Source organism: Myotis lucifugus, unplaced genomic scaffold, assembly GCF_000147115.1.
Source record: "Myotis lucifugus unplaced genomic scaffold, Myoluc2.0 scaffold_99, whole genome shotgun sequence".
NCBI lineage: Eukaryota > Metazoa > Chordata > Mammalia > Chiroptera > Vespertilionidae > Myotis > Myotis lucifugus.
Window position 1 is genome coordinate 2,082,985 of NW_005871147.1, and position 14,740 is coordinate 2,097,724.

The 14,740-nt window shown below is 39.3% G+C and overlaps 1 protein-coding gene across 1 annotated transcript in view; it reads left to right on the forward strand.

The window, feature by feature from the left end:
* The first annotated feature begins 7,840 nt into the window (after window positions 1–7,840).
* The window catches only part of DHX40 (DEAH-box helicase 40), a 37,873-nt gene continuing 30,973 nt past the window's right edge, over window positions 7,841–14,740 (forward strand). The window contains 7 exon segments of the mRNA XM_006092216.3: window positions 7,841–8,028; window positions 8,833–9,000; window positions 10,668–10,813; window positions 12,158–12,277; window positions 12,449–12,676; window positions 13,265–13,331; window positions 14,270–14,401. Coding sequence (XP_006092278.1) covers window positions 7,917–8,028; window positions 8,833–9,000; window positions 10,668–10,813; window positions 12,158–12,277; window positions 12,449–12,676; window positions 13,265–13,331; window positions 14,270–14,401 — 973 coding nt within the window. The 5' untranslated portion in view covers window positions 7,841–7,916.

Consider the following 14,740-nt stretch of genomic DNA (forward strand, 5'->3'; position numbering starts at 1 on the left):
AATCCCAACACTGTTGAGTGAAATAAAATGAGAGATAGAAGAACCAAGACACAAATTGCTTTTTTTAATACTTGGGTGTAATATTGGAAAAATAAATATTTGGATTTCAAAAAACTCTCAAACTCTCAAAAGATGTATCACAGATTTTAACTGTATAATTTAAGTGTAAGTCACTTCCTTTGCTAAATTTTTCCCCTATGAAGAAATGTTGCTTGAATAATTGCATATATATACAACTTTAACCCATACCAAAAAAAAAAAAGTCAGTTCAAAATGGATTAAAATCTAAATGTAAAATCTAACACTGAAAACTCTAAAAGGAAACATCTTTGTGACCCTGGATTAGGCAAAAGCACAATCAAAAGGAAAAACACTGATAATTTGGACTTCGTCAAAATTAAGGATTTCTTCTCTTTGAAAGACAGAATTAAGAAAGTTAAAAGACAAGCTATAGACTAGGCCAAAATATTAGCAAAGCATGTATCTGATAAAGGACTTTAATCCAGAATGTATAAGGAACTCTCAAAACTCAATAAGAAAATAAACAAGCCTTCTCTCCCACACACAAGTTGTCAAAAGATTTGAAAGGATACTTCACCAAAGATATATGGACTGCAAATAAATACCTAAAAGGATGTTTAACGTCAGTGTCATAGGTATATGCAAATTAAAATTGTAATGACATACCACCACTACCTAATAAAAAGAGTTAGACAAACAAACAAACTGACAACACCAAGTTTTAGCAAGGATGTGGAGCCATTGGAATTCTCGTACATGGGTGGTAGAAGTGCAAAATGGTCCAGTCTCTTTGGAAAAACAGTTTGGCAGTTTCTTATAAATAAATATACACTTATCACTCAAACCAGCAATTCCCCTCCTAGAGAAATGACAATGTATGATCACCTAAAACCCTGTGTCTGAATATTTATAGTGACTTTATGCATAATCACCAAAAACTCGAAATGATATAAATGTCCTTCAGCTAAGGAATTGATAAATTGTGGTACATTCATATAATGGACTATTATTCAGTAATAAAAAGGGTTAAATAATTGATACTACAACTATATTCAAATATAGGTGAATCTCAAAGTAACTATGCTGAAGGAAGGAAACCAGGCCAAAAAAGAGTACATATTATATGATTCCACTCATATGACATTTTGGAAGAGGTCAAACTATACAGACAGAAAACATCTCAGTGGTTGTCAGGGTCTAGAGGTGAAGGACGGCCTTGCCCACAAGGCAGCATCAGGGAATTTGTTAGAGTGATAAACTGTTTTATATCTTTATAATAGTGGCGATTACAAAACATATGGACTTGTCCCAATTCATAAAACTCACAACTGTCTACTGAAATTACTATTGGAAATTACTCCTCAATAAACCTAACCACCCCCCAGTAGACTTATAAACGATGCTTATCACAGATTTTAATAATAACTTAAAAGTATAAGCTCCTTTTTCTCTAAAGAAAACATTGATCATAACTGAGAAATCAATAAGAACAATAAAATAACTATTAGAATGAAAAATATTTGTAATATAAAATCTACGTGCCTTAAAATTACACTAAATATATACATTATTTAAATAATTGTGATAGTAATTTCTAATCTTTTCCACTTTTTGATTTTATGAGATAAATGTCAATGAAAGTTTGTGTGTGTGTTTTTTCCCCCAGAGAAGCAGTAGTTTCATTTTTCTTTCAGATAATGTTGGTGCTGAAGTTTCTCAAACAAACCCAGCTTGCCACCTTCAGGCAAGTGAGAGATTTACAGAGACCATTGCCAGAGATCGAACATTAATTTTGCAGATTTCTCCATAATCCATACTTAACAGTGTCTTGATCACTCTGTGAGTGCTTTTGTGAGATTTCCTTGATCCAGAATTTTTCCCTGGTATTTTTTGGAATTTTCCGACTTTCAAAGCTCAGTTCAAAGGCCACTAACTCCAAGAAGATTTCCCTGATCACTCTACTTTTTCCTCCTCTAAATATTTTATCTCCTTGAATATAATGCCATGGAAGGTAGTGATCATTTCTTACTCATATTTTTCTGCCTCTGTATGGCTATTAAAAAGGGTACATATAGAGTTGTGCATTCTAATACTGAAAGAATACATGGATGAATAAATGAACCATTGAATGAATTAATGAATAGGAAGTTAAATTGTTGAACCTTCATTTGAAAGAGGACTTATTTTACTAATAGAATGATGGGAATCCCACATGTTTATTCAAGATCATATGCATATCTGTAAAGCATGAATTTTCATTGACAATGGCTAGAATTGTCTCAATCTTTACTAAACTCTCAATTAAATTATATCATTCATGAATGAAATGACTGCTTGGTGACTGACTGGTCTTGTAATACTAACGCAAATCTTAATTTCTGGACCCCTGAAATATAATATTAAAAAGAAGGAAAAGAGCCTGGCTGGCATAGCTCAGAGGTTGAACATCAACCTATGAACCAGGAGGTCACAGTTCCATTCCCAGTCAGGGCACATGCCCAGGTTGAGGGTTAGATCCCTAGTGTGGGTTGTGCAAGAGGCAGTCGATCAATAATTCTCTCTCATCACTGATGTTTCTATCTCTCTCTCCCTTTCCATTCCTCTCTGAAATCAATAAAAATATATTTTAAAAAGAGAGAAAGTATGGAGACGATGATGGCTTGCTTTTGGATTGAAAGGTGGATCCTTCTCTAAGTTCTACTATGTGACCATCTATTCATTTTCCCCCAGATTTCTAAATTGTTAACATCCCATAGGCATGTTAACAGAATATCTAACAGTGCCATGTGGTCCACCACCAGTTCGTTCAGGAAACATTCCCAGTTGTTTCTGTCTAGTTCTACCTGGTTTAGGGAGTGAGGTTCTTTGGCATGCTCCTGTTCCCTCCAGAATGTTCAAGCTCCCCTTCCTCTCTTTCCAGGCCTACGTGTATCCAGGAGTGTTAAATGACAAATAGGTCATAGGTTTATTTGTTTTTAATTTTTTTTGAAGGGTGAGTGATCCACACTTGCGGATGGCTCATCTTCTTGAAATCCTTCCAAGAACTTTCTAATGAAAAATCCTCTTTCTCCTGGCCACATTGAGGGCTCTTGGTTCCTTCTATCAGTTCTTCCTTTATCACTATATTAGAGGCTCGGTGCACGACATTCATGCACTGGGGGGGAGGGGGGCCTCAGCCTGACCTGTGCCCTTTCACAGTCTGGGAGCCCTCGGTGGATGTCCGTCCCTAAGCTGGCAGTTGGACATCCTTAGCGCTGCCGCGGAGGTGGAAGAGGCTCCCACCACCGCCGCTGTGTTAGCCAGCCGTGAGCTCGGCTTCTGGCTGAAGCCGTGCTCCCCCTGTGAGAGCACACTGACCACCAGAGGGCAGCTCCTGCATTGAGTGTCTGCCCCCTGGTGGTCAGTGTGCGTCATAGTGACCGGTCGTTCCACTGTTTGGTCAATTTGCATATTACCTTTTTATTATATAGGATTCTCCCTTTTCTCTGATCTCTCTCTAGGCACACTCTTATCCACCTTAGTGAATAACCAGTTCTTCAAGCACGCACAGGAGGATCTGGGCTTAGCCCATAGGTCAGCAGTGGCCCTGGATCTTTGTATCTGTTCTGTGAGGGCTGGAGCGGGAGAGAGGCCCTTGGTTTACTAGTAAGATAGAAATAGGGGAGGGAAATAGAAAGAAACAATCAGATTCCTATTTTGAAACACAAATCTGCCACAAATGTATACTTACCATACCTACAGGGACTAAAAGTGTTTTCTCTCCTCTAGTCCTGCATCCTTCTGAGAACTTGCTTTTCCCCCTCATCAGTACCTCTGTGTTCCTACTCTCCTAAACACACCTTCTAACTGTACCCCAATAACCTCGTTGACCAAGTCTTTTTAAATCATCATACATACACTGTAGCAGTGGTATCTTTTTCTGGCTTTCTTTTCTCTCCCTTTCATTCACCTCGTTCTAACCAGGCATCTCCAAATGCATTAAGCACATTTTCTGCTTGCTTTGTGTTTTCTTCTCATCCATATACAATCAGCTTCTCTTTACAAAACAACTATAATTTTGGTCAAATTCACTAATTTAAAAAAATCCATGTACTTCGATACCATTAGTGACTCTCCTTTTGTGACTTCCTGTGACAATTAACTTTCTAAATTTCACCATTTTTAACTTTCTGGATTTTATTGTATTAAAAATCTTTGATCATTTTCCTTTTGCTCCAGTGATTTTTCTTAAATTCTAACAGTGGTTCTATACTCTCCTTTCTTTCCTGAAGATGATTTAAAAATTTGTTTCCATTTTTGTAAATCTTGAGTATTGAGGCTCCTTGCTGTCTTTTAGGTGCTCAAAAACATTACTTTGACTCAAGATCATTTTGAAAGACTGATTATGAACAGTGCAGCAGGGTGGAATTCATATTTCTCACACTTCTTTAAATACAATTTCTTTCAGGTTTTTGTTACTACCCAAAGAAAACAGGAAATAGATTCAATGTTGGTTGTTGGGAACACTGACCTTTCTTCTCATGTTAAACCATATATTCTCTATGTTCACTCTATATTTGTTTCTTGTTTGCCTTTGTAATTTGTCAGCTCGCTGGGCAGGAAATAATTGTTGATCTTTCAGTTTGAAATAGCCTGGAGCACATGGTTATTAATGGTAACATGTCTTAAATGCCCTTGCTTTTAAAATCAACAATGTTAAATAACGTTTATGGTTTTAATGTTTACTTTTCTTCATTCTTGGTTTGCAGGTTTTATTCTGGGTATTCTTTTTTGGGGGGGGAAGGTACTCTTATTAGGTGGTTCTCAAACAAGAATAGTTATTCTCTAATAGTTTATTAACAAACATTGGAATAAAATACTACGTTAGGCATCAAGATTTAGATAATCCCATTACATTAAAGTGGTTATTAGTGTGGTTTGCATCCTGGTCCTGTTACCTCTTTGTTTTGTTGTCTTGGACATGTATGTGAGCCTTGATTTTCACATGTGAAAATTAGGAATAACAACCACCTACCTCTCTGGGTTTTTTTGTGAGGAATAAATGAAAAATTTACATTAAATGTTTGACTACTAAGTGCTCAATAAATGGTAACTATCATTGTCTGATATGATTCTTCTCATTTTCTTAAAAAGTAACTTTACTATGTCACTGATATAGCTGCCCAGTACTGAAATCCTTTGCCCTGTACTCACCAATACCTTGCTTGTACTACAAACGTTTTTAAATTAAATCTTTATTGTTCAGATTATTACAGTTGTTCCTCTTTTTTCCCCCCATAGCTCCCCTCCACCCGGTTCCCACCCCACCCTCTGCCCTTACCCCCTCCCCCACTGTCCTCATCCATAGGTGTACAATTATTTTCCAGTCTCTTCCCGCACCCCCACACCCTTTTCCCCTGAGAATTGTCAGTCCACTCCCTTTCTATGCCCCTGATTCTATTATATTCACCAGTTTATTCTGTTCATCAGATTATTTATTCACTTGATTTTTAGATTCACTTGTTGATAGATATGTATTTGCTGTTCATAATTTTTATCTTTACCTTTTTCTTCTTCTTCCTCTTCTTTTTTTAAATATTTTTTTTATTGATTTCAGAGAGGAAGGGAGAGGGAGAGAGAGATAGAAACATCAATGATGAGAGAGACTCATTGATCGGTTGCCTCCTGCACGCCCCTACTGGGGATCAAGCCTGCAACCCAGGCATGTGCCCTGACTGGGAATTGAATCCAGGACCTCTTGGTCCATGGGGCAACGCTCAACCCACTGAGCCACCACAGCCGGGCCTCTTCCTCTTCTTAAAGGATACCTTTCAGCATTTCATATAATACTGGTTTGGTGGTATTTTTGCTTTTTTTTTCTGACTTGTAATATTTTGAATTTCTAACATACTCCAGAAGGTTGGGAGATTCCCTTAATGGATGAGAGAAATCTGGGATGTTCTCTTATTACCAGATTTATTCCTGTAGCACATAAGTTTCCAATATATAGAGTTGTGAGAAAGCTGTACTTCATTTGGTATCATTCAAAATTTGATGAACTTGCATGTCAGATGTTAATTAGTCCCTTTAGAAAAATGCTCAACTGACGATACGTTTTATTGATTTGAGAGAGAGAGAAACATCGATGTAAGAAACATTCACCGGTTGCCTCGAATATGCCCCCGATGGGGGATCGAACCCACAACCTAGGTTTGTGCCCTGGCTGGGAATCAAATCCGCAAACTTCTGATGCAGGGGACAATACTCCAACCGAGTCACCCAGCGGGGGCAATTACTCCCTTTTTAAAACCTCTGTAAATCTAGTTTATTGAAACATACATCATTTATGTACTGTTTTTGCAAAGGCTTTAACATTATTTTATTTTTTCCATCACCATTTATACCCTCTATGCCCTCTTCCACCTCCACCTCCACACCCCCACCCCTACCCCCACCCCTGCAATCCTCACACTTTGGTCCATGTCCACGAGTTCTCGCTTTTTTCTTTTTTGTCCAATCCCTACATGCCCCCCCTACCCCCGAGCTTTTTTTAGTAATTAAAACATTTTCAATTATAATTGACATTCAATAGTATATTGTTTGGGGTGCATTTTCCTTTTTGGGCGTATGCCCATGCCTTCCCATCCTCCTCTTCTTCCCTCCCAAGGTGCACCTAAGCTCTAACCACTGAAACACACCACACAGGGTTCCAAGGGCATCTTTTGAAACCTGATCAGAGAGAATAGTGGCCTATAGTTAATGGTGAAGTGACAACTTTTGAGTTATGTTGGTTAATCCTTTTACATATATATATATTTTAAATTGATTTCAGAGAGGAAGGGAGATAGGGAGAGAGAGATATAAACATCAATGATGAGAGCCAATCCTTGACCGGCTGCCTCCTGCACGACCCCGCACTGGGGATCCAGCCCACAGCCCCACCGGTTATGGGAACCATGACCTTCTGGTTCATAGGTGGATGCTCCATCTTTGAGCCACCCCGCTGGTCTGTGTTGGTTAATTCTAACAGCAGAAAGTGGACAAGCCCAAGAAACAACCTTCTTATGGTGATTTTGTGACATTGACACTATTTACAAAATTGGAAAGTTCTATAACAGAACAGAGTTCCCCCAAGTACCTTTTCTGAAAAGTAGTCCCATCTCTGTCTAACTTTTCAGATCTTGTGGTTTCGAAGGAATCCACACCGAATTGAAAGTGAGCTTAATTCCTCTGGAAACCAATCATTCATTCATCCATTCAGCAAATCCAACAAATATGGACGACCCACTTTGAATGGCTTTGCTGGGCTCTGCGCGTACTATGGTTTTCTAAAGTTCCCGTCCTCGTGTCTACTCGGAGGAAAGGGGAAGAAAATAGACGTGTAAATACATTCAAATGCATTTTATGAAGGAAATGAACAGCGTAGGGGACCTAAGTTTTGGACACAACAAAACTAGAAGCTCTGCAACTCGGCGCCCTGAGCAGGTTATTTCGGGATGAGCTGGGCGCGATGGATGGCGGAGCGCCGCGCTCTGGGAAGGTCCCGGCTCCCGGCAAAGGGTCGCATGGCGGCAGGTGCGTGAAGGCAGTGGGCGCGCAGTGGCCGCCGGGCCCGGGGCAGGGTGTCGCCTGGCTCCTCTGCGCACAAGAGGAACGGAGGGGCCCTGGCAGACCTTGGGAGGGATGGCTTCGCACCCGAGGAGCAGCGGGAAACCCTGGCTCGGGGGCCACGCGGTCGCGGGGGGGGGAGGAGCTTTCCCGCCGTCTCGCGACACGTCATCGAGCAGCTCCCCTGCCCGTGCTCCCAGCCGCACGCGCGGAAGTAAACACCGCTACGTCATCAGGCTGCGCCCGCGCCTTCCCCTCCGGTCTCCCCGCCGCGGTGGACGTGCTCCGCTCCGCTCGGGGCCGGGTCTATGTCCCGGCTTCCCACCGTCGCGGGCAGGGCGCCAAGGCGGCCAGAGGAGGGACAGCGGTCCAGAGAGCCCCAGGAAGAGCGGCCTTCGGCTGTTCCCATCGCGGACAGAGGTGCGGTCCTCGGGACGCTGCCCTGGCCAGCGAGAGTGACGGCTGGGGGTTTCGGGGGGCGTAGAAGTCCGCCGGGGGCCGGCGGAGCAGAGTGGGCGGGAGGCCGCAGCCTGTTCCTTGCCCTCCTCGCCAGAAGCGAACTTGGCGTCCAATGGGAGCACTTTGCTCTAGAGGGGGGCGGTCCCAGACCCAAGTTGAGCGAAAACCTTCTGGGGGCCAAAAAAGTGGACCCCGAAGCCCAGACGCGCTCTCCTGTTAACCAGGCGCATAAAGCCTTTGTTCTCTACCCATCTACCCCCCCTCCTCCGCCTTCGTCGGGTCGCCAGCCTGCCTTTGGGTACAGTATGGGAGCCAGTTTCCATGGTTACCCACCACTTGGCCTTCTGGGATATGTCACTCTGAACAGGGACCTAACTTGAACCATGAATCAGAAGCAGGCACAGGTGGCTCTTAATTCAGCTGACAGTTTTCTGCTGGGTTCCAGTTTTTGTTCTGTTGTTTGATGAAATTGGGTTTTGTGCTTCTGTATAGGTATACTTGCATATACGTTGCCTTGTACTAGCTAGGCTAACTTCGAGTCATGCATTAGCAAATGCTCAACTTGTTAGATGTCGCTAAAAAGTTGTTCTGGGCTTATAAACCCTCACTCACAAATTAGGCTTAGGTGATTTAATTGATAAGTCGTTGGTTGATGTTTTCCAACCCGAAAATTTTATTGTCTTTTTCTTTTCAGTTCTGGAAAATTGAGTCAAAGATATCTTTACAGACCTTTTAATTGCACAATTGTTTTTTCTCTCATTACAGAAGACAAAGGATGCACATCACAGGAGGGAGGAACTACTCCAACTTTTCCTATTCAAAAACAAAGAAAAAAGCTTATTCAAGCTGTGAGGGACAATTCGTTCCTTATTGTTACTGGAAATACAGGAAGTGGCAAAACAACTCAACTTCCAAAATATCTATATGAAGCAGGTAATGATGTTCTGGGATAATTTGGGGAGGTTGAAAAAAATACCCTCTTGCCCTAGCCAATTTGGCTCAGTGGATAGAGCATCAACTTGCAGACTGAAGGGTTCTGGGTTCGATTTCAGTCAAGGGCATATGCCCAGGTTGTGGGCTCAGTCCCGAGTGGGGGGTGTGCAGGAAGCAGCCGATCAGTGATTGTCTCTCATCATTGATGCTTCTATCTTCTCTCCCTCTCCCTTCCTCTCTGAAATCAATAAAAATACACTTAAAAAAATCCTCTTAAAGGCTAATAGGACTTCTGTATACCACAAATGCCCACTGTTTGTTTTACAGACCCAATTCTTCTCTTGGTCTGTCCCTACATCTTCCCTGCTTCTCTGTGGTTTTATTTCAGATTCAGAGATTAGTTGAGATGGCAACTTTTCCATTTTTAATTGTCATAATAATCCCAAGTAAAACTATAGGTATATACTGATTCTCTGCTATAGAATAAGTTGTCTTGAAGTAGACTATTCACCATTGGGTATTGAAATCTTTTCCGGGAAAGGGATATATTAATATCTGTTCCTGACATTAGTATTTCTTCGTTCTTTTTCCAGAGCATTATCAGGTATTTATTCCCTGACTGTGCTAACACCAGCTAACAAATTACCCTTAAAGTGTCTTTCACTTTATTATGCTAGAACTTCCTAGCATAAGGTTAATATAGAACAAAATTATATTGGATGATCATATAAACAAATAAAAACTTCTTAGCTTATATATTAACTTACTCTTATGCATCAAACCTAAGATGCCTTTGATTAAGACATACCACTATTTTTTACTATTAACATACTGTTAATGAAGGAAAACTGTCATCAGTTGTCAGATGCATCTCCTTTTCAAAGATATTTTAAATAGTAAAAAAAAAGTGCCTATAGAATCTATATAAAGTGATATATTTAAACTTCTGTGACAAAGATAAACCTATTTTAGGAAGTGTGTAGAATTTTATGGATTCCTAGAGATTAAAAATGCTTGGCTTATATTTTTAAAAGATGTTTTTGTTGATTTCAGAGAGGAAGGGAGAGGGAGAGAGAGATCAGCTGCCTCCTGCACATCCTTCACTGGGGATGGAGCCTGCAGTGCCCTGACCGGGAATTGAACCGTGACCTCCTGGTTCATAAGTCAATGCTCAACCACTGAGCCACACACTGGGCTTGGCTTACTCTTTAGAGTAAATCTGTATATTGGATTATTTTTAAATTGATTTCAGAGAGGAAGGGAGAGAGAAACATCAATGATGAGAGAGAATCATTGATTGGCTGCCTCCTGCCGCCCCCACTGGGGATTGAGCTTGCAACCCAGGCATGTACCCTTGACCAGAATCAAACCTGGGACACTTCAGTCCACAGGCGGATGCTCTATCCACTGAGGCAAACCAGCTAGGGCTTTATATTGGATTTTTAAAAATTAGGCCTAATTAATATATATACATTTTGAATGATTATTAATATGTATTATTTTTAATTCTTAAATTTCCATGATACAAATGTAATACTATACTATGTTATTAATTTGCAGAGTTTGGGAAATACTTGAATAGTTTGTATTGATTGACCAGAAACAATTTAGCTCTAATAAGAAGCAACTGTTAACATTACTGTGTTTTTTCACTCTGGTTTTGATAGGGTTTTCACAACATGGTATGATCGGTGTGACTCAACCACGAAAAGTAGCTGCCATATCAGTGGCTCAGAGGGTTGCTGAAGAAATGAAATGCACTTTGGGATCCAAAGTAGGATACCAAGTTCGTTTTGATGATTGCAGCTCTAAGGTACAAAAGTTTTGTTGGTATTTGTTTAAGTACTGTAAACTTATGGAAAGAATGAAGAAAATTATGAAAGATTTTAACTTTGAATTTATATTTTTAAGGAAACAAAATTTATATTTTAAGGAAACAAAATCTCAGAATTAATTTTTGTTGTCCATTGTTAATGCTTTGGAATGTCTGTTTAACCCATTTTCTCCGTTCTCAATTGGTTTCTAAGTGACAGTTATGTTTCTTTTTTTCTAAATATATTTTTATTGTGTTTTTTTGTTTGTTTGTTTGTTTTTTTACATGCCCTTGGCCGGAATCGAACCTTGGACCTTTCAGTTCGCAGGCCGACGCTCTATTCACTGAGCCAAACCGGTTAGGGCTATTTTTATTGTTTTTTGAGAGAGGAAGGGAGAGGGAGAGAGAGATAGAAACATCAGTGATGAGAGAGAATCATTGATTGTCTGCCTCCTGCACGTCCCCTACTGGGGATCGAACCCACAAAACCGGCATGTGCCCTTGACCAGAATCGAACCTGGGACCCTTTAGTCCGCAGGCTGACGCTCTATCCACTGAGCCAAACCTGCTAGGGCATGTTTCTTTTTCTTAGAATTTTCTTATTTTTTAGCTCCAAGGATCCTACATGTAACTTAAATTTGTATTCTTTTAAAAACGTTTTATTGTAAAATATACATAATATAAAAATTTACCATTTTAAACATTTTTAGGTGTGCCATTCACTGGCATTAAGTACATTCACAATGTGTGTCACCATCACCATTATCTGTCTTCAAAACTTTGTCATTATCCCAATAGAAACTCTGTATCTGTTAAATAGTAACCTCCTCTTCTCCCCAGCCCCTGGTAACTACTATTTTACTTTCTGTCTCTGTGCATTTGCCTATCTCATAAATGGAATCATACAATATTTTGTCCTTTGATTTTGGCTTATTTCATTTAGCCTAATGTTTTTAAGGTTCATCCATGTTGTATGCTTGTATTCTTGAAGTCAATGGAAAACTGACAACTAAATTAACAAAGTCAGCAAGTATTTTGTACTGAGCATCTTCTATATTCATGGCACTAACAAGTTTAAAATTGTTTTCTTTTTAATAGTTAATAGTTACAATTTACATTCTCTTGGGATTTCTTAATTTTATACCAGATACAAAATAATCCCTGATTTACGTAAGGTTCCTAATGGGAATGGTCATCAATTATGGCACAGAATGACTCTCTAAAATACTGTCTTTGCCTTCCTAGTAGCCACTGCAACTGTCTTTCTTTTCCCTTCCATTGTTTTATGCATATGACTACTGTTAACTCCTAGCCTTGTTTAAAACTTTGTGTTTTAAACATTAGGAAACAGCAATCAAATATATGACTGATGGATGTTTATTGAAACATATTCTGGGAGATCCAAATCTTACCAAGTTCAGTGTCATTATTTTGGATGAAGCCCATGAGAGAACTCTAACTACAGTGAGTATTTTAATATATTGGTTATCTGTTAGACAGTTTGCTTCGGGGTAGCTTTTGGATTACCTCCTCTTACAACTTAATCTATTGAAATAGGGAGTCTTTGGTTAGGGAAACAAAATATTTAAAAAGAGGTTGTTATGTATACTTATTAGAAATTTACTTTTCTTTCAGGACATCTTGTTTGGTTTATTGAAGAAGCTATTTCAGGAGAAGTCTCCTAACAGGAAGGAGCATTTAAAGGTCGTGGTGATGTCAGCAACTATGGAATTAGCCAAGCTCTCTGCATTCTTTGGAAATTGTCCAATATTTGATATACCTGGAAGGCTTTATCCAGTCAGAGAAAAATTCTGCAATTTGATCGGCCCGCGAGACAAAGAAAATACTGCATATATTCAAGCGGTATTACTTTGCATCTTTTTTATATCTGTGATTCTAGTTGATTGTATAGTTTGATAATTTATTTGTTCCCCATTATTATCATTTAAAAAAAATATATTTTTATTGATTTCAGAGAGGAAGGGAGAGAGAAGAAACGTCAGTGATGAGAGAGAATCATTAATCAGCTGCCTTCTGCACACCCCACACTGGGGATCGAGCCTGCGGCCTGGGCATGTGCCCTGACCAGGAATTGAACTGTGACTTCTTGGTTCATAGGAAAGTGCTCAACCACTGAGCCATGCTGGCCAGGCTATTTTTATTTTATTTTATTGATTTTTAGAGAGAAATCAAGAGAGAGAGAAACATGGATGTGAGAGGGAAACACCTGCCTCCATTATGTGCCCTCACCGGGAATTGAACCCCCAGTCTTTTGGTGCATGGGACAATGCTCCAACCAACCGAGCCACCTGGCCAGGCAGTTCCCTATTATTCTAATGGCCTCTCCTAAGACTTTTGAGAGCCAAATTTAATTTTTCTGTGGAACAAGGGGAGGTGGGGGTAGGGGGCTGTATTTCCACTAGTATATTATGCTTGTGTTTCTTGCTTTAGATTGTGAAAGTGACCATGGATATCCATTTGAATGAAATGGCTGGCGACATCTTGGTTTTTCTGACTGGTGAGCATTCAGTATCAGGTGTAAGATGACTGTTTATGAGAGGGCACTTGCACCACAATAAAGTGCTGTCTTTGCTGGGAAATCTGGGTGGTACTCATGTTGCTGCAGCTTTTTATGACAATTTAAATAGTTACAGATTTTATATCTCATGTAAGATAATTCTACACTGCCATTAAAAATGCCAGTCTCATTAGTGAACATGTAAAACACACTGACCTTTTAGTAGAAAGATATTAAATGGTAAAGTATTAATATTTTTATTAGTCTATCTCATATAGAAGTATTACCACACTAAACAGTCCTGAATCTGAATGATTAATTTTATTATTTCAAAAGATATCCTACCAGCTCCTTTCTCCTTTGAGTGGCTGGGTGATATTATATGATAGCAGTATATAAGGTGTGGAATCCATGTCTCATAGATGAACCTTTTTTGTAGGACAAAAATCCCAGATTAATGTGATTCTTCAAGTAATAGCATCCTATTAGCAGAAATGAGTCATTTCATCACTCGCCTCCTACTTTGCCTTCTACTGATGTCAGAAGTGAGACATTGCAACAGTCACTTTGCCATTTTAAGATTACTTAAGTATTTTGAAACACACCGAAATGCAGTATCTCCTGGACTAGAATTCCTTATATTAATGATTAACCTTACTGAATCTTCCTCAAAAACCACGTTAAATAACATGAAAGGCTAGAAGATTATAAACATTTTTATTCCTTTAGAGAGTTAAATTCCTTGGAAACGGGTGTTTCTTCTATTTTTTATTTTACTGTTAAGATTTGGACAACTTATGTGTTCATCTCCTTTAGATCAAATGAGAGATTTAAAATAACTATTATGCAAAACTGATTTTAATTTAGAAGGTCTTTTTTTCACTCTTAAATTAACTTTGCTATTCAGTTGCTGATGGTGTTTTCTCCCCTCATTTCAGGTCAATTTGAAATAGAAAAAAGTTGTGAATTACTTTTTCAGATGGCAGAGTCTGTTGATTATGATTATGATGTTCAAGATACCACTCTAGATGGCTTATTAATATTGCCATGTTATGGATCTATGACAACAGGTAATTCCTCATTCGCATAGAAAATTTGACTGATTTTAAAAAACATTTTATTGAAAAATCACATATGTGCAGAAAGGTGCACACACAAGTCCTAAATGTTTATTTTTAGGTCAATGAATTTCACAAACTGCGCTCACCTTTGTAACTAACACCCACAACATGAAACAGAACATTAAGAGAACCAGCATCCCTTGAGAGAAGTGATTTTTTTCTTTTTTCTTTTTTAAATATATTTTATTGATTTTTTACAGAGAGGAAGGGAGAGGGATAGAGAGTTAGAAACATCAATGAGAGAGAAACATCGATCAGCTGCCTCCTGCACACCCCCCACCGGGGATG